General features: G+C 43.4%; 1 protein-coding gene across 1 annotated transcript; it reads right to left on the bottom strand.

Annotated features, from left to right (window-relative positions):
- Positions 1-10,974: 10,974 nt before the first annotated feature.
- On the bottom strand, positions 10,975-17,098 carry KCTD12 (potassium channel tetramerization domain containing 12). The gene has a single exon (XM_020901296.2). It carries the CDS (start codon positions 16,919-16,921, stop codon positions 15,938-15,940), a length of 984 nt encoding a protein of 327 aa, XP_020756955.1. The 5' UTR covers positions 16,922-17,098; the 3' UTR covers positions 10,975-15,937.
- Positions 17,099-20,460: the final 3,362 nt, after the last annotated feature.

The raw sequence follows: 20,460 nt of genomic DNA, 5'->3' as shown, positions 1-20,460 counted from the left end.
AAACAAAATCTGACCCCATGTGGAATCTGTTTCTTTTACTTTAACCTTTGTTTCCCATTGCTTTTGTTCACTAATAGAATACTGCCCATACATAATGGACTTCCTCAGGGAACCCTACCCCCTGACTGAAAGTTAAACCAAAATGCCTTCATTCAGGAAGACATCCTGACCCTGTCCAACCGTGAATAGCTACAACAAAGAAGAAATTAACACATCCCATCCCCAAGTGAGAGACTTTATTTTGGGGGGCTCCAAAATCACTGCAGATGCTGACTGCAGCCATGAAATTAAAAGACACTTGCTCCTTGGGAGAAACTCTATGACCAACCTAGACAGCATATTAAAAAACAGACATTACTTTGCTAACAAAGGTCTGTCTAGCCAAAGCTGTGGTTTTTCCAGTGGTCATGTATGGATGTGAGAGTTGGACTATAAAGAAGGCTGAGCGCTGAAGAATTGATACTTTTGAACTGTGGTGTTGGAGAAGACTCTTGAGAGTCCCTTGGACAGCAAGGAGATCCAACCAGTCTATCCTAAAGGAGATCAGTCCTGGGTGTTCATTGGAAGGACTGATGCTGAAGTGGAAATTCCAATACTTTGGCTACCTGATGTGAAGAACTGACTCATTTGAAAATACCCTGATGCTGGAAAAGATTGAAGGTGGGAAGAGAAGGGGAGGACAGAGGATGAGATGGTTGGATGGCATCACCAACGCGATGAACATGAGTTTGAGTAAACTCCAGGAGTTGGTGATGAACAGAGAGGCCTGGCGTGCTGCAGTCCACGGGGTCACAAAGAGTCTGACATGACTGAGCAACTGAACTGAACTGATCCCCAAGGTTGGCCATTCCAGAAGATATTTGCAAGATAAATGGCCTTTTGACTTTACTTCCTCACATCATCACCTCTCTGTTTTATAAAAGAACCTGGTGTCCAGACCCCATAAGATGGTTATTTTGAGACATTAATCTGCCATCTTCTTGGTCTGCCAGCTTTCCGAATAAAGTTATATTCCTGACTCACCACTTCATCTCCAATTTATTGGCATGACTGAACTTGGGGTAACCATCTGAGGTCAGGCCCAGGCACCAGTATTTTTCTTAACTCCCTAAGTGATTCTAAAGTACACAGGTTTGAGAACCATTGTTCTACCTTGCTAGCTTCTGCTCCTTTTTACCTTCCACTTCTTCCCAGGCTTTCTTCCACACTTAGCTACCTAGACCACCATATTTACCCACTTCTTTTCATCATTCTAGGACCTCTTGACCTTCATTTTGCTGCCTCTTGCTATGGTACTCTCTTGCTCTTCTCCAGACTTGATATAAACCTGGCAAGACCTTCTGATCAATTTTTTTTCCCCAGGTCCTGTCTTCTCCTGGCTATTCCCAATAGAACATCCACCAAGGTTACAAAAGTCCCTTAGCAGGAGTCCAACTACCCACACACCATTTTCCTCCTTCATTTAAGCCCATTCAAATCTGACAATCTACATCATCTTTTGCTCTTGAAACTCAGCAACATTCAATGCCTTGCTCTACATTTGGACCAAACACCTTACCTTAGCCATTTCTTTGTCCATCTATCCATTCTCTTTTCCATCACAGGACTTCTCAGCTTCAAAACTATCACATGTAAGGTTAAATCATTCTTTGTTGTGGGAGGCTGTCCTGTATATTAATAAAATGATTAGCAGCATCTCTGGTCCCTGCTCAGTAGATGTCAGGAACCGTCTTCCTCCAACTTGTAAAACAAAAATGTCTCCAGACATTACCAAATGATCCCTGGGGAGAGGGAAGAACTGCCCCTCCATCCTGACACCCCATTGAAAACCACTGCTCTGTATGTCTAAAACTACTGCAGTTCGTTCCTCTGCCATCTGGTGTATATTTCCTTCCCAGTTTCAATTTCACCCAAGTTTACAATCCATTACTCTGAAGCATCTACTTCCTCCTGAGTTGGCAGCCTTCAACTTTGATTCAACTTCACAAATGATGCCAACTCCAAAGCAGCTAAGACAGATCCTCACATCTGTTAGTCATCCTTAACCCTCCCGTTGCAGAGGAGCAACGATAATTTCTCCATTAAATACTTTTGTTCCACAAAGACTGGTCTTACGCTATAAGCCCTGTGAAAACCAAATTAATTTATATAACTGTGGGAGTATTAATAGGCAGAACATAGATCAGACCCTCTCTTAAAATTACAGATGCTAAGCTGGTTCCTGACTCCAAACACACGTACCTTCCTGAGCAATTATTCATTTCTCCCTTTAAATAGGAATCATATGTTCTTGCAAAGCCCTTTGAAATCTCAAATTGAGTGGAATTTCATTTCATTTTGAGTAACAATTCTTAATTATTTGAGCTAATGAAAAGGGATAAAGCACAAAAAATAGAAAATTCACATAACACAAATTTAAGCACATACTAACACAAACACATATTCTCAAATTTTCAGAAATTAAAAGGTTACTAAAAGTTATTAGACTGATTTTATTGTGTGACTCATAACTCATCCAAGTGAAGAATTGCTAATATGTTTGAGAATAATATCATTGGCAAAACACAGCCAAAGTAATGACTTTCCATAGTTCTTCATCATAGTTGGAGATAATTTTAATGTCAAATTTTTGGTAAAGCTAAAGAACAACTTTTATTTGCTTTATAATTATCTATATTTTTTACCTTTATTAAGCCCATATTATGTTACTATGATAAGCTATACCTAATGCAAAATTTACCATTTTAAGCATTTTTAAATGGAAAAGTCTGTGGCATTACGTGCATTCACATTTTTGTGCAGCCATAACCACCATTCAATTCCAAAACTGTTTCATCTACATAGGGCCTACATGGGGGCACATTGTTAAAATGGCTCATTATGTTGACCTTGCAAACAAAGAATAAAATCACAGTGACCCTTGAGACTGACCAAATTGCCAAATAACATTCTGTTTTCCCACTGGCACCTACCTTCTCAAGGCTACAAGACCACCTGATTTCAGACTTCTGGCTACGTGACCACAGACCTCAGCTACAGGCTAAAAATTAACCATCCCTTCAGAGAATTTTTCATTGGCAAGGGTATAAGAAAGACCCCATCAGAAAGGGAGGACACTGGTTCTCCTTAAGGGCCAGTCACCCTCTCATTTCCCTCTAATAAATTTCCTTTTTTATACCTGACTGCTCACTCGCTTTCTTTTTCTCCACACTCACCTTACAGTCTTCTCCAATGACAACAGGTATTACTAGATACTGCCCCTCCTATGCCTACTAATAATCTGCTAAATGTCATTTTAAATTAATTTCCTGTAGCTCTTACTGAAATAAATGTAAAGTCTTACTAAAATAATTATTTTCAAGGACAGCATTTATATAGGTTTATTAATTCAACTTTCTTAAACAAAAGGAGAATTTTTGTCTTTTCATAATCATGCTTCATACATTCCCACTACTCAATGCCTGACTTATCCTGACCTTCTTCCATCTCCCTGTCAACAGCCTAGGGGAACTTAACATGTACAAGCCCCAAAGGCTCTTTTCTCCTGTTAGATCCAGAAACTAAGATAAAAGCAGTGATTTTCCTCATTTATCCTCAAATTGCACTAGAATTAAATTATATGATGATAATAGCATGAAGTTTTTTGAGAATTCTCTTAAGACTCTGGGAGAAGATTATGCATTATAGGGGAGAAATATAACAGCAATATAATGAAGTTTTGGTTTGGCCTGCTATAACAAAAATACCATAGACCACCTAGCTGAAACAGCAAACATTTCCTTCTCACAGTTTTGGAGGCTGGGACATCCAAGATGGAGGAACTGGCAGATGTGGTGTCTGATGAAGGACTGCTTTCTGGTTTATAGACACACATCTTCTCATTGACTTTACATGGTGGGAGAAATGAGGGGTCTCTCTGGAGTCTCTTCTATAAGGGCACTAACTCCATGCATCAGGGTTCCACCCTCATGACCTAATCACCTCCCAAAGTCCCCACCCTGAAATTCCATCACAGTGGGGATTAGGATTCCAGCATATGAATTTTGGGAGGACATAAACATTCAGCCCATAGCACTGTTGCTATTTCTTGCTCATATTTTAAAAGAAAGCCTCTCAGATTCCTGGATAAAACATTGACCTTACAGCTGTGTTTCTAACATAAACTGAGGGGGAGAATTTATACATTTGAATACACGTGGTTCTGAGCTGAAGAAAAAAAAAACATATCTGCTATTGTAAGGTCAGAGCATCATGGTACAGATCATTTATTTTTTAAAAGTCCTTAAAGCTGTCATTTTAAAAACTCACAACTCTCACCAGCTGAATATTTGGGACAGTACACTCTAGCATGTCAGCGAAGTCAAATTTCTTTTGTACAACTCTTAAGAGGCACCTCTTGAAACTTTCCAGTTAAGATTTTCAAAACTCTGTAACAAATAACAGCCCCAGAGGAAAGCCTATAATATAGCTGTCAGTGAACTTAACTTCCATCATAAAATGGAAATATTGTCAAGTGTTTTGGGCTTTGGAGCAGCTGCCACCTAACAACTATTCAGAAAAAAATACCCAAATCAATTTAGGTCTCATCATAATTCCTGTGACTTTCAAGTCAAAGAGGATAGTCATTTTTATGTATTTATTTGTGAAAACTACAATTACAAATTTCTCAAAAAATATATACATATGTATACAGAGGGAAAAGTGATTCTTGGTAGTGTTACCAAAAAGGTAAAAGCCAATTTTAAGTTAGTTCGTTTTTTCCTTAATACATAAAAGAATGAATTAACATAAGCACTCATTCATTTATTCAACACACTTTTACTGATGATCTATTACATGCTAAGCAATATGGAGCCCTTAAACAAAACTAAAGAAATAAATGCTTTTTCCCCTCCTACAAATGGGCAAATAGATGTCAAAGGTGAGTGAATATTAAGATTACACCATAAAGAAAAGCAAACAACCCAAGTCACTGGGAAATCTAAACTTTTAGTTTCATTTCCTTCACATTCCTCTCACCCTAACTGGTGACTTTCATTGTTTTCCAAAGAAGAAAGATAAAGGCTGAACAAGAAGATATTCGTACTGCCCTTTCCATCAACATACAGAAATGAGGGCTTGATATCACTTCAGATTCTTTTTCACCCACCCAGAAAGTAATGGAGAAAGATAATGAATTAATGAGGAATAATTTGTAAATAACTTGGGAAATTTTTGCCAGTGACTATAACAAAAGAGAGGCCCCAAATTTTTAAAAATGCCATTGCAGGCTTCATCTTTTCCACTCTGAAAAACTCAGGAAGGGCAGCACATGTATCATTCTTAGTAGATATTCAGTGTACTTTTTTAATTGTGAGGGGATGGGATGGAGAGGGAGGTGGGTGGGGAGACCAGGATGGGGAACACATGAAAATCCATGGCTGATTCATGTCAATGTATGGCAAAACCACTACAATATTGTAAAGTAATTAGCCTCCAGCTAATAAAAATAAATGGAAAAAGAATAAAAATAAATAAATAAATAAACAATTGCGAGGGGAGATACTATTCATAAAAGTCCAAAAATGCAAAGTGTATAATGCCCAACATGGCTAGGTTTTCTGTGCTTTTTGATTGTTCCAGAGGTAAAGTTTCTTTAACTGGCCAGTTCACCATTTTGCTCTCTGTTGTGGAAGATAAAGAAAGCAAACCTGAAAGGACGTGCCTGTTTCTCAGATATTTGAGGGGCTCAATGAGTGATTGTTGAAAGCTGAAAGATGAACTGCTGTTTCAGGGTTCTTGACGCATTAATGCAGGTAGGTACTTGATAAACTACCTACTAAGTAAATAATTCATTAGGTTTCTCTCAAGACTTCCTAATACATCTCTTGAGGATGAGATCTAGAGATTAACAGAAGAGTTCCTCATTCAAACATAGTGTACCCACAGCAGGGAAAGGAGAGGATTGACAAATTCAGAGAGTAACATTGAAATATATACATTACCATATGTAAAATAGATAGCTAATGGGAATTTGCTATATAGCACAGAGAGCTCAACCTGTGACAACCTAGAGGGTGGGATGGGGTTGCAGGGTGGGAAGGAGCTTCAAAAGGGAGGGGACATATGTATACTGAGGGCTGATTTGTGTTGTCGCATGACAAAAACCAACACAATATTATAAAGCAATTATCCTCCAATTAAAAATAAATTCAAATGAAAAACCACACTGTTCTCAATATCATTGCAAACAAATCTCATGTAAAATTGCATGACCTAAATAAAGAAGTTGTGGTACATATATACAATGGAATATTACTCAGCCATAAAAAATGCATTTGAGACAGTTGTACTGAGGTAGATGTAAAGCCTGTTACACAGAGTGAAGTAAGTCAGAAAGAGAAAAACAAATACAATATATTAACACACTTTGGCCACCTGATGAGAAGAGCTGACTCACTTGAAAAGACCCTGATGCCAGGAAAGATTGAAGGAGGGAGGAGAAGGGGATGAGATGGTCAAATGGCATCACCGACTCAATGGACATGAGTTTGGGTAAACTCTGGGAGTTGGTGATGGACAGGGAGACCTGGCATGCTGCGGTCCATGGGGTCGCAAAGAGGCGGACACACCTGACCGACTGAAATGAACGGATGGAATCTAGAAAAATGGTACTGATGAACCTATTGCAGGGCAGGAACAGAGACTCAGACATAGAGAACAGACTTATGGGGGCAGGAGATGATGGGAGGAAATTAGAGGGTAGCACTGAAATATATATACTACCATATGTAAAATAATAGATAATGGGAAGTTGTTGTATAACACAGGGAGCTCAACACAGCATGCTGTGACAAGCTAGAGGGGTGGGAAGCAGTAGGGGTAGAGAGGAAGTTCAAGAGGAAGGGACATATGTACACTTATGGCTGATTCACGTTGTATGGCAGAAGACAACACAATACTGTAAAGCAATTATCCTCCAACTAAAAACAATTCTTTTTTTAATTGCACGACCTGAAATGTTTAAAGGGAGAAGAAAGGTGATCAAAACCTTACCCCACAGGCAGACTCATGTGTTCTGCCTGTAACTCTCCTGGAATTCTCCAGGCCAGAATATTGGAGTAGGTAGCCTTTCCTTCTCCAATGCAACCCTTTGATTATTTCACATTTTACTTAAAATTCTTCATCCCTAAGAACTATAATGTTCAAATCTTTCAATATCATATATGAGGCTCTCATGGGCTTCCCAGGTGGTTCAGTGGTAAAGAATCTACCTGCTAATGCAGGAGACATAGGTTTGATCCCTGGGTCAGGAAGACCCCTGGAGAAGGAAACGGCAATCTACTCCTGTATTCTTGCCTGGAAAATCCCATAGACTGGCCAGCTACAGTCCATGGGGTCATGAAAGAGTTGGACACGACTTAGTGACTAAACAAGAACACAAACATTGTCTCTCCAGCTGTTTTTTCATTTTGTTGACTGGTTGACTTTTTTGTTTTGGTTTGGTTTGGTGTTTTGGTTGTGAGATTGGAGAGGATTGGCTTTTCCCAATGAGTTTATGGTTCTTACTGTCTCTGAGTCTCTCCACACTAAGTTGGCCTGTGCCTAGAAGGTATCTCCATTTCTTCTTTACCTTGAAGCCTCAGTTATGGCATCTCCTCCTCCAAACAAGCCTAGAGCTATATATCTATATGTAGCTGTATATATAAGCCTAAAGCCTATAGAGCTAGATATCCCCCTTTCTCACTCCTATAATTACTCAGGCTATCCCAGCACTGCACTTCCAAGTTATGTCATTATTCATCAGCTCCCTTACTAATGTTCACCACTTACTTACTCGTGTGTCTCTGAGACGGGCACAACCCAGCACACAGTAGGTACTCAAGAGATTTTGAATGAATGAATGACTACTGAACGACTGCCCATAGAGAAATGTTGCAGAAGCCAAGTTAAGAGTTAATGACCAGAAGTAACCCTCTATGCCTCTTTTTGACTTAGCTCCAGAGAGCACTCTACCTGTAAATGGAAGGGGAGGTGCTTTTTGGCCTCAGAACAGCACTGACCTTGAAACTTACTTTGTGAGCAGAGCAAAGAGCTCAAGAGACTAACATCTCCCCTAACCTAGCCATCAAAACACCAGCCCAGCAGATACCAACAGTTCTCGACCCCATCACTACCACCACCATCACCAAGTTCTCATCAACAAAAGAAGGTGAACTCCTCCCTGGAATTCTACAACTTTAGGGTATCTTTAAAGTTTAGGAATTTGTCTTTTAAATTCACGTAAATTTACCATTTTTTCCATAAAATGGAATCAGTCTTTGTAAATTAGTTACCAGGTAAATTACTTAATTCCCTAATTCATATATCCACACCTCAATTAGTCCAACTAATGTTTCAGGAAGATGCCCCATATTTATTTTATAGTTTCTCATCCTTTTCCAACTCCCCCAAGAGGTGCCTCATTAAGAAGTATGGGACACATTATGGTTCCTCTAACGTACTGTATTCTTTAAAACCAAGCATCAGCCATGATTAACGAAAAAAAAATTAGAATAAAAACTGAGGGAGGAGGACTTTCATAAATTGAAAACAACAAAGGTGTGTGTGTGGGGTTTGGTGTTTTTTTTTTTTTTTTTTTGCAAGGGAGGCTTGTCCTCAATGTGAAAGGTACATAAAACTTCACACCGTTATCTACCTAATGACTCTATAGTTATTTCACACTACCACCATCCTCATTCCCTTTAGAGTTTCCAATGAATCCTATTATTTCCACAGCCCTTAAAGAAGAAAAAAGCATCGCCAGGTGCTTTCTCTCTTGGCATCACTTCATACAAAAAAGACTCAGCTATATTTGCATATATGTAAAAATATATTCAATAGAGTACTTTTTGAAGTAGAAAGAAAAAGAAAAAACATGGAAACTTAAATGCCCATCAAAAAAAGACTGGTAAAATAAATGACAGCTCATCTAGACAATGGCATATCACTCAGAATATTATGAAGCCATCAAATAAGATGAGGTAAATCATTGCTACATGTACAAGCATGCATTGCAAGAGCTCCAGGGTAAGTGGTTAAAAGAAGAAAGCAAGGCAAGGAATGGACATAAATCCTACTGAACACAAAAGAGAGAGGAATTATTTATGTATTCATTCATTCCTATATTCATTCATTCATTCAATATATGGAATATTTCTATAAAGATTCACCAGTGATTACCCCCAGGAAAAACTAGGGATTGCTGAAGGGTGAACATCTACTTTTTATGATATACACTCTTATACTGCTTAAATTTTCACCCTGTATTTTTTGGAAACTAAAACAAAAGCTATCTAGAGGAAGTACAGGCAAAAGCAAAGAGGAAGGCCAAAGCCGGCCTTGCTACCCCGCCCAACGCACAGCTTCCTGAGTCACAGCCCAGCAACCCAGGGCTGGTGTGGCCAGCTCCAGCGTCTGTGGTTTCTCAACCCGGGAGGCACTGTATTTTCAATCAAGAGTGGGACATCAATGACCAGGGATGATTCAAGAAAGAGCCCTTTTATCCAAAATGCAGATCTATCTGTACATACAGATGGTTCACTTTGTTGCACAACAGAAAGGACTACAACATTGTAAAGCAATTATACTAAGATAATAAAATAAATGGGCTTCCCAGGTGGCTCAGAGGTAAAGAATCCACCTGCAATGAGGAAGACCTGGGTTTGATCCCTGGGTGGGGAAGGTCCCCTAGAGGGAGGGCATGGCAACCCACTCCTGTATTCTTGCCTGGAGAATCCCCATGGACAGAGGAGTCTGGCAGGCTACAGTCCATGGGGTCATATAGAGTCACACACAACTGATCGACTAAGCACAGCAAATAAAATTTAAAAAAAATGTAGACCCTTTTCCCACATTCTTTAGATTTTTATCTTCATGCATTATACTTTTAATTAAGGCCTATCTCACAGCTTCTATTTCCTTTCCTTATAAACTTTAAGAGGTCATCTCTCCAAACCCATCCTCTGTTCAAAATAATTCACGTGTTGCCAAGACTGTGGTCGAAGAAAATGTTTGTGAAGGGCTTTACCTCCACACTGAGGACCAAACCACTTTGACACAGGGGTTCTTGACAAAAAAACTCTGGGGAAAGGCCCACTCTCTCCTAACCCAGCTGGCTAATTTCCAAGGAGGTGCCCTTCTGATGGCATTAACCTCAGAATAATTTAGGAAGCGTTACCAGTATTTAAGGGGCTGGTGACTCAGAGGTAAAGACTCCTCTTGCAAGATAGGAGACGCAAGGGACTCGGGTTCGATCCCTGGGTCGGAAAGATCCCCTGGAGGATGGGACAGCAACCCACTCCAGTATTCCTGGGCCTTCCCTGGTGGCTCAGAGGGTAAAGCATCTGCTTGCAATGAGTAAGACCGAGGCTTGATCCCTGGGTCGGGAAGATCCCCTGGAGGATGGGACAGCAACCCACTCCAGTATTCCTGGGCCTTCCCTGGTGGCTCAGAGGGTAAAGCATCTGCTTGCAATGAATAAGACCGAGGCTTGATCCCTGGGTCGGGAAGATCCCCTGGAGGATGGGACAGCAACCCACTCCAGTATTCCTGGGCCTTCCCTGCTGGCTCAGAGGGTAAAGCATCTGCTTGCAATGAGTAAGACCGAGGCTTGATCCCTGGGTCGGGAAGATCCCCTGGAGAAGGAAATGGCAACCCACTCCAGTACTCTTGCCTGGAGAATTTCATGGACACAACAGCCTGGCTACAGTTCATGGGGTCACAAAGAGTAGGCCACAACTGAGCCACTAACAGGAACTAACCAGTATTGTTGCCTGAAGAATCCCGTGGACAGAGGAGCTTGGCAGGCTGCAGTCCATAGGGTTGCAAAGAGTCAGACATGACCGAAGTGACTGAGCATGCACGCATCCACGTATGCATGTTCCCGTATTCAGAGTGCCCCTTAAATGAAATTAGACCAGTGTTGGAGCCAGTTCATACCCTGGAGCCCAGAGGAATAATTAAAGGAGTAGATGTTTTATTCTTTAGTGTTTAATAGAATACATAACAAGTCACATAATCAATGATTCATTACTTCACACACAGGGAGGAAAACAGTATCCAGTATTTCTGTAATACAACTGGTTGTGAACAGAGAGAACCAAAATTTATATAGAGTATTTAGATAGTGGAAGAAATTCTCACTTTAAGTTTGGGCATGTCTGAAAAGAACTTTGTCAGTTTTTAAAATATAGAAGGACTGTTCTTTCCTTGGCTTTCTGTTTTGTTAGAAAATCTGGTAATGGTACGATGATTTTTATCCCCCTTTCTCCTTCAATCACTGAGGAAATGGCTCAGTGATTCATATCACTGAGCATATAACATGTTCAACAATTTCCTAATCCCAGGTAATTCTGTGGGAATCTTACATTGTCTCCCAGATAAGAGTTTTTAAGATGCCCAGAAAAACTTAAATAACACGTAATTTATAACTTCAAAATTAACATCCATAATGGATATTTTAACCTTTGTCATTAAATGTCACAAATGCTGTTTGAGTGATTATAAATGAATTGTCATTTGTATTCAACAGTAATAGCAAAATTTACCTGCCTATGAAGTCACAAAGACAGTTGTATAATAGTTTACATTACAATTATGTCCACATACCTCAACATATTTAATTTTTTTTAAAAACTTGGGGAAAAAAAATCACAAAATGACTAAGGTGACAAGAATTCTTGATCAACTAGTTCAGCTTCCTACCACACGAGATTATATTGTAATATAAATATTCTGGTTGACTTTCTTCCATCGAAGTTTCAATGGTCCCAGTAGAGAATATTAATCTTCAAACATTAATCCTTTTAGTTGTTTGTTGTCCAAAATTGTAACGAAGAAAAGTTAACTTCAACATAGCATGTTTCTGGCTTTAGGAAGGTTTATTTTAGGTACTATAGCCACTGGAAACAGAAGAATATTTTATTTCTCAAGAGAGAGATTTAGGTCATCTAAGAAAACTAATTCAGTTTTTAAATGAGTTATAATAAGGAAAAACAGGAAAAAAAATCCAAAGAATTTACTCTGGTAGGTTTAGAATAAAAACATTCAGTTTACAATAAAAAATTTAAGTCAACTGAGTAAAGTACTTATGATTTAGATTATAAAAGAAATTCTTAGGGAATTCAACCCCAGTCAATACTTTTCTAAATACCTGCATTATCATTTAGCATTTTTCATGTGGAGTACAAAACTGTTTTTTGAGTATTAGATTAGAATTTACCATAATCTGAAAAGTAAAAAATTATCAAAGCTTCAACTTACATGGCTTTAATGTAGTAACATTACAAGGAAAAAATCTAATAAAAATGGAAATGTGTCATGAGCACTGCCAGTTGCCCATTTTGTTTGAGAATTCAGATTATGCATTTCCCCAAAGAAGCAACAGGTTATATTATTTATACGGATCTGGTTTGAAAGAGAAGACAATTTGGGCTAGTATTAATACAAATTACTTTGCTATCAACACCAAAACCAAATAAAACACAAGAATCGTACTGAAAGGGAAAAAAATTTAAGTTTCACACATTCAAGGGGTATTTTCCAAAACACATATGAAAAATTAAAATGAACATGGATCACAGTTCTACATGTATTAAAAAACAGACAATTTGTCATACACTTGGTGCAAGAGCATTGGACATGGTACCTGTTTTTCTAACCACCACTGTCAACTATTCTTTTTCAAAAAGTTAAATTTGTTATTAAAATCTCAGTAGTATTTATGGACCAAATGGTAATTGAGCCATTACATATGTAAATACATATTGCACTGAGTCAGATGAATGCAGTCATAAGTTCTGAATAATTTATGACACCCTTCCAAGTTACTGATTACTCACAGGTACCCTCAGAATCTCATCCAACCTACAGATGACAATCAACACTCCAGCCCGCGATGTAGACCACTAAGGGTCCTTCCATGGCTCAAAGCACATGGTGAATAAAAGACCCAAAAGGGCAGTGGCCAAGTCATCTTACCTCAGTTACAGTGTCCACCCAAGGGAAACATGAGTTTCCTACCCAGCCTTTACTTTGGGTTGAAGATAGAATTTTTCACGTAACAACTTCCAACTTTAGAGAGGACAGTCATCATATGAAAAGAGGTCAGTTTACTGTCTCTAACGGTTCAATTCCCAGTTTTTCAGCTAATGGAAGAAGTAGGGGAGACCTGCAGGCCATCAGGGATGTCTGGAAGGAGTAAAATTTTGCCAAGCAGTGGAACAGTCAACTCAAAGTTTTACAAGATTAAACTTTTTAGACTTGAATAGCAGAGACAAAACTTGAGCAGCTTCCCGTGACTCCTGGAGTTGAGCAGATTTAACAAGGGAAATCAGAAGCTCAGAGTCTTGCCATATGTCAGTGGCTTTGATCTGTCCCCAAGATGTTCTCAATTATATGCTTTCTGTTGCACAATACAGAAGACCACATGGGGTACAGAAATCTCTGGGATACTCACTTTTGGCCAGCAGGTGACATTCCTAAATCATTTCAGGTTTGAAACAGGGGTATGTTCCAATGTGTTACCTAGTCTGAGAACATGCTCAACACCAGCAAATACGACTTCCTGAATTTCTGTTTCTGCTTCCTTTAAAATTACAGTCTTTGTATATAAAGCTAACTTTACTTTTCTAAAAATGAACCTCCAGTGAAAACACCTCAAGTCCTTCTCTCCCTCAATAAAAAAAGAAAAGAATTAGTGGATTAAAAATACAGGTACCTTGGTTTACAAAGATAGTTAATCAACATATTAGAATACAACTAATAGCCAAGCAAAAAGAATGGAGCAAATGAAGCTTTATAATTATGCCTTTTTTCCTAACCTAATTTCCCCATAGACAAAGATATAAGAAACTCATCAAAGCATGTTGCTTTAGTATATACACCATATGATGCAAGTTACTGGGGTAAATACAGGAAAGTTTATAGCATTTAGTAAACGAATTAAAAAACTAAATGATTCGTGTAAAATGTTTATATATGATATGTACAGAATGGATCACATGAGACTAAGAATAAAACTGTTTCAATTCTTAACATCTGTTATGGACATATAGGAAGATAGAGTACAAGATTCATTTTTAAAAAGAAGAAAAAAATAGCGCTAATTTCAACACTGAAAAGACTCTTACAAAATCTTTTAAAAACATACTTCAGAGAATGATGCTGAAACAAATGAAAAAGGAAAGGCTTCTCCTTAATCACAGAATATCCAAAGGAGCCTCACAGCATGAAAGACAAGGATTCATTTCCCTTCACTTACAGTGTAGATAGGATTTACAGTGGGGATTTATTCCATGGTAGAGTAAAGGTATAAGGCAACCAGGTCTCCTGCTCCAGCTGCATTTACCTGGGACACCATTTTATTGCTCAGCTCACTTTGAAGTACTTATTTACCTTCATTTAAAAATATTCCCACTTTCCAGTTATCTACAGATGGCAGCCCTCAGCATTTCTACTTCTCTGCAGCTCTGTCATTTGGAAAGACTCATCTTCACTTCAAACCACCTGCATCAAAAGGGCATGTTCAGGTTTGCCCAGAAGTCAACATTGGCTGGGCTTGGAGAAAATAAGGATTTTTTAATAAGAAAACTAAATCCAAGTAACTCAAACATATTTTACTCAAGGTAATAGATTTTAAAATCGGGACTTATAATCAACAACAACAAAAAAAAAAGTTCAAAAACTAAAACCCTACTGGGTAACTCTTTGGTTAGGTTATATAAGTATCAGCAACTTCTAAGTTTAGGACTCAAAACAGTTAGTTCAATCAACTGCCAGGTAAGAGGAGGAGATCTGTGATTGATCTTTATAAAACGCTCTGTTTGTTTCTTGTGTACTACTTTGTTAATGTGCATGTACTCAGACGGATGGTACAAACTTCCAACTGTCAAACAATAAATGAGTGTATCTGCTCCCCCCTTTCCCACCCCTCTTAACTTCCTTCCTCCCTCCCCACCCTACCCCCTAAGTCTTAAGAGCTAAGGTACTACCGCGCCATTCACTGCAAGAATACGGGCTTTCCTAACACCCACGACGTGCGTTTCCACCCAGTTGCGTTGGCAGTCACAGCAGTGCTTGGTGACCTGGGCTGTCCTGCTCTCTTTCCCCTTCTTGCCAATAAAGGCTGCCATGTCAAGCGGTCGAAAACCAAGGGCTTCGGGCGCTGAGCCCAGGAGAAAGGGTGCCTCCTCAGGCAGGAGGGGAACTTCCTGCAAGTTTAAGCCACAGGCGGAGATCTTTAAATCGGCAGGGAAACCAGAGGCTCCTCCATAGAGCCAGCACGAGATTCTTCTCCTACTTCTACCTGTAACCGTTCAGAACTTTCTTCACGTGGAGTCACTGAACTGCCTCCGCACTGAACTCATTCCCGCTCCGGAGTCCTCCGTTCAGCCTTCTAAAACTCTACCTTTAAAGAAGGTCAAAAGACTGCGTAATGAATGACCTTTCGAAACTAAACTATTCCCAGAGTGCTACCAAGTCTCTTAAACCGCGAGTGAGTCATCAGGGCTTTGAGAAGATTTCAAGGAATCTTCTATACAAGTGGACAGGGTCCAATCAGGGTCGGGACAATTCAGTCATTCCCGGCTACTCGGTGCCTTTGTGGCCAAACTGCCCCACCCCCCACTGGATCCAGCCCGAAGGACAATTCGGGGGGAGGGCTGGTTTGGGGCCGGAGGCAGAGGAAACATGGGGTGGGGGGGTACGCCTGGGCTCTTTCAGTGGGGTCCGGAGAAGACAAGAAGCCGAGAGGCTCTGCGGCTCTAGCCTGTAAAGTGAGGGGGCGGTGGGTCTACGGGAGGTGGGGAACAGGGGAACGCGAGAACGTGGTGGGTCGGAGGGGAAATCTAGAGTCCCCTCCAGGGCAAAAAGGACAGGAGGGAACGGGCGCGCTGGAGTCGCCAGGGGAGCGGGGAGCTCACTCCCTGCAGAAGACGTACTCGGTGTAGCTAGTCCAGATCTTGTCCTCGCTCTGGTCAGTGCTGCCGGCGAAGGCGCAGGTGCCCGTGGAACTGCACGCCACCATGTGGAAGCCCGACTCGGACAGCTTGTCGAAGGCCTGCTCCAGGAAGTTGAACTTGAGGTAATAGCGCGAGGTGTAGCGCTCCGGGGGCCGGTCGGGGTCCCGGCTCTCGTTCAGGGTGTCCCCGAACACCTCCTTGGCCAGCGACGTCTTGCCGCACACCGTGATGCGCGCCACTCGCCGGAATTTGGCGTCTGCCTGCGCGTCCCGCCCGATCGTGTAGGAGCCGCGGTAGCCGATGGTGATGTAGCCCGAGCGTCGGCTGCCGTCCAACGACTGCGACGGCGTAAGCAGCGGGCCCGCCGCGCCCCCGGACGGGCTGCGGCTAGCCAGCTCCAGCGTGGGCGAAGGCGCCCCAGCCGAGGCGCCCTCCTGCTGCTCCGGCTCGGCGGAGCCGAGCGGCAGCAGATCGTCGCCCAGCGAGCCCTCCTTCTGCACCCCGCGCCGGGAGTGCGGCGGCGGCGGCCCGGGGCCGGGCTGCTGGGGCGCCCCGAGGCGGCGCACGAGCTCGGGCAGCTCGAAGTACTCGGCCTCGCGCTGCAGCCGGCTGCGCTCGGGGAAGTAGTCGGGCAGCACGAGCTGCAAGTCCCGCAGGTAATCCAAGATGTAGCGGAAGAGGAAGCCGTCGCGGTCCAGAAAGAAGCGGCCTTTGCTGTCCCGGGCTAGCTCTTGCGGCTGCTGCTGCGTGAACATGCGCCAGAGCAGCGAGTCGGGCACCGACACCACGGTGCAGCGCCGGGTCACATACACCTGGCCGCCCACGTTCAGCTCCACGATGTCGGGGAAGAGCGGCGGCTCCGCCGAGGACGACGAGGAGCCGCTGCCGCCGCCGCCGCCACCCCCGTTGGGTAATCCACGAGTGCTGTCGGCCAGAGCCATGGCCAAGAGGTGGCCGGGGCCGCCGCCGCCGCCTTTCCCGGACGCTCGCTCAGCCCTGCACCCTGGCTGCAGCCGAGAGTCGCGCGGAGCCGAGCGCACGAGGCGAGCGCGCCGCTGTGCGCCCCCGCGAACCCCGCTGCGCTCCGCCCGCCTCGCCCGCGCGCTCCAGGGGAGTGCCGGGTGGAAGCCGGCGCGCCGCTTAAGTAGAGCCGCCCGCCGGGGCGCCGCGGCGCGCAGGAGGCGGGGGCGGCTGCGGAGCGGCGGAGCCTCGCTCCCCGGGCGGGAGGGGGAGGTGGAGCGGGGAATCGATTTGCGTCTTAAACGCTGACGCCGCGGCCGGCGGCTGACTCCACCCGGGCTCGCGCGCAGCCCGGGTCCCCGACTTCCCTACAGCCCCGTCGCCCCGCACTCTAGCGCCTTCCCGCTCCCGCCCAACTTTCTTTCTCTTCCAAAGTGGAAGGTCCTGGGCCCGGCCCCTAGGGAAGACGAGCCTTCTTTGCAGGGGCAGTCCGGTGCGCCCGCTCCTCTCCTAACTGCACCCGGGGACTGTGGAAGAAACACGTAAACTTTCCAGTTCCCCCAACCCGGGGAGTGGAAGTGCCTGGCCACCCCTCTCCCCCAGAAACTAGCCGCTTGAAACACTGGAACCGTGGCGCTGTAAACACACCGGTTGTCGCGTTGCTGAAAGTTCTAGAGAGAAACCAAAAAACCTGGAGAGGTGGTGGGGCCGCCCCCGGCCCAGAGGCAGCTAGATTTTGTTCGCGTGTACGAGTAACCTCGAAAAAAAAATCCTGGAAACAAGAAGCTAACCTCGGTATCCTGCTCTCCTGTAATTTGTTTTCTGGGCCAAAAGGCAAACTCTTAAGAGACCTCAGAACTGGAGGAAATGGGCTGAAATGGCAAAGAGGGGGACTTCGGGGCACGTTCCCTTCTGGGTGGCCGTCGCGGTCTCCTCCCCGCTTGCCCTCCCCTTCGAGGCCAGGTTGAAGAGGTGTACAAGGTGAGGCCTAAGAGAAAGCCCCGTCTCCGGGGCCCTCTCAGCACTGGGTGAATGGCTGTATGCAGTCGGAGCTTTTGAAGATCTAAGGGAATTTAGAAAACCTACCTTTCAAACCCTGCGTCTTTATTCTCGCAAATGTCCTTGCGCCCCTGCTCTCCGTCGAGCCTGGGTCATTCCCTTCAGCCCTTTCCGAGTTCCCTCTAGTCTCAAGGCCCTTGTGCATTTGAAGGCCTTCTCTGGACCTCATTTGGTCTTGTAACTCCTGCCCCCTTCACAATGCAGCACACAGTCTCCTCCTCCGGGAAGCCTTCCCTGACTTCTCAGGCGAGTGGGCCTCGGGTGTCTCCTACCATGTACCCTAAGGCCAAACACAATAGGAAATTTCGCATTTCTGAGTGATTATCAGATTTCCGACTTTGGCAGATAAAGTACTCCTGAGCACTCCAGAAAGAGGACAGAAGAGAGGCTAGTGAAGGAGGTGTTCTTTTTGTTGTTCAGTGGCTAGGTGATGTCAGGTTCTTTGGGACGTCATGGACTGTAGCAACGCCAGGCTCCTCTGTCCTTCACTATTTCCCAGAGTTTGCTCAAACGTATGTCCATTGTGTTGTAATGCTATCTAACCATCTCATCCTCTGCCATCCCCTTCTTCTCCTGCCTTCAGTCTTTCCCAGCATCAGGGTCTATTCCAATGAGCCGGCTCTGCATCAGATGGCCAAAGGATGAGAGCTTCAACTTCAGCATCAGTCCTTCCCGTGAATATTCAGGGTTGATTTCTTTTAGGATTGACTGGTTGGATCTCCTTGCAGTCCAAGGGACTCTCAAGAGTCTTCTCCAACACCACAGTTTGAAAGCATCAGTTCTTCAGCGCTCAGCCTTCTTTATGGTCCAACTCTCACATCCATACATGACTACTGGAAAAACCATAGCTTTGACTATATAGACCTTTGTTGGCAAATCATGAAGTCAGTGGATATTTGTTGTGCACCAGCTGTTTGGCCACACCAGGTAGAAGAATGCAAGGTTGAATACGCTCCAAAGAGCTTTCAGTGTAGCTGGGTAGGCCAGAGTTAGAAGTCTGAGCAGTTTATCAGATCAGTGTAAAGCACAGACTGTCAATCAGTATAAATCAGGCAAGATCTTTGTTCTTGATTATAATGTTTCCCTTTTGTGTAACTACCCAATGAGCTTTACAGTCTCCTCACGGATAAGTGTCATTTTTACTTTGAAATGTTTATGTCTGCTGAACAATTATCTCATTCATGTCAGTGTGCTGAAATAAGATCAAGCCCCAAATCAGGGCACTTAATTGCAAGGACAGATTCTGATACTGAATATATTTGACCACTCTCTTTTTGTTTGTTCTTGGGTATAAATAATAGCTGACACAGAAGTTCCAAGTAAGTTCCAATGCTGATTTTCTAGGCGGCTGTGCTCTTTGTTAAATCAGTGTCAAAGCCCTAAAGAAACCAGTCTCTTTTTCCTAAATCCAAGAAAAGCCTTCTTTGTATCAATTCTGTACATATTTTTGTATCATTTCTTTGTTCCTCTTCCTATCAGCAAATCCTGTCAGTTCTGCCCTCAGAATTCTTCCAGGCTTTAGTGTTTCACCACCTCCCAGCCACCACCTGGGACCAAGTCGCCCACTGGACTCCTGACTGCCTCCACCTTTGCCTCCTACAGTCTTTTATCACCAGAACCAAAAGAGGGATCCTATTTTAACTAAGTCAGGTCATGTCATCGTCCAGAGCCCCTCACTGGCTTTTCATCGCACCAAAGAGTAAGAACCAAAGTCCTTTTATTGCTTACAATACTCCACTAGATCAAAGCTGCCCCACTAGGCCCTCTCAGACCAGCATGCGTGCTAAGCTTCAGTCGTGTCCAACTCTTTGTGACCCCTCCAGGCTCCTCCATCCATGGGATTCTCCAGGCGAGAATACTGGAGTGGGTTGCCATGCCCTCCTCCAGGGCTCTTTAGACCCAGGAATATAAGCTGGGTCTCTTATGTCTCCTGCTTTGGCAGCTGGGATCTTTACCTTTAGCACCACCTGGGCAACCCTCTCAGGGCCCTTGCCACTTTCCCATGAACGCTTGCTTTAACCTGGTGGCTGAGATGGTAAAGAATCTGCCTGCAAAGCAGGAGACCCAGGTTGAAGTAGGAAATGGTAACTCCAGTATTCTTGCCTGGAAAATTCCATGGACCGAGGAGGCTGGTGGGCTGAAGTCCATGGGGTCGCAAAGAGTTGGACACCACTGAAGCAACTTAGCACATACAAGCGGCTACACTTTTTCTTGCTTGCTTTAACCAGGTTACCCTCTGCTCCCCCTACTGTTGGCTCAGGGCCTTTGCACTTCCTGCTCTTTTTCCCTTCTTACCTTCCTCATCTTGTTCAGGTGTCTCCCTTCTCATCTTCTGCAGGTGTCTGCAGCAAGACCTTCCTTTGATCACCCCACTAAAGCGGCACAACCCCACCCAGGCAGAATCATTTACCCTGCTTTATTTGTTTGCCATTTGTTTCCCTACATTAGAATATAAAGTCCA

Source organism: Odocoileus virginianus, chromosome 8, assembly GCF_023699985.2.
Source record: "Odocoileus virginianus isolate 20LAN1187 ecotype Illinois chromosome 8, Ovbor_1.2, whole genome shotgun sequence".
Lineage (NCBI taxonomy): Eukaryota > Metazoa > Chordata > Mammalia > Artiodactyla > Cervidae > Odocoileus > Odocoileus virginianus.
Note: the sequence above shows the minus strand (reverse complement) of the source record. Positions and strands in the feature narration are given on the sequence as shown.

What these genes read in the sequence shown, in the direction of transcription:
- KCTD12 (XM_020901296.2), bottom strand. Translation starts at nt 16,921, where the DNA reads ATGGCTCTGGCCGACAGCACTCGTGGATTACCCAACGGGGGTGGCGGC.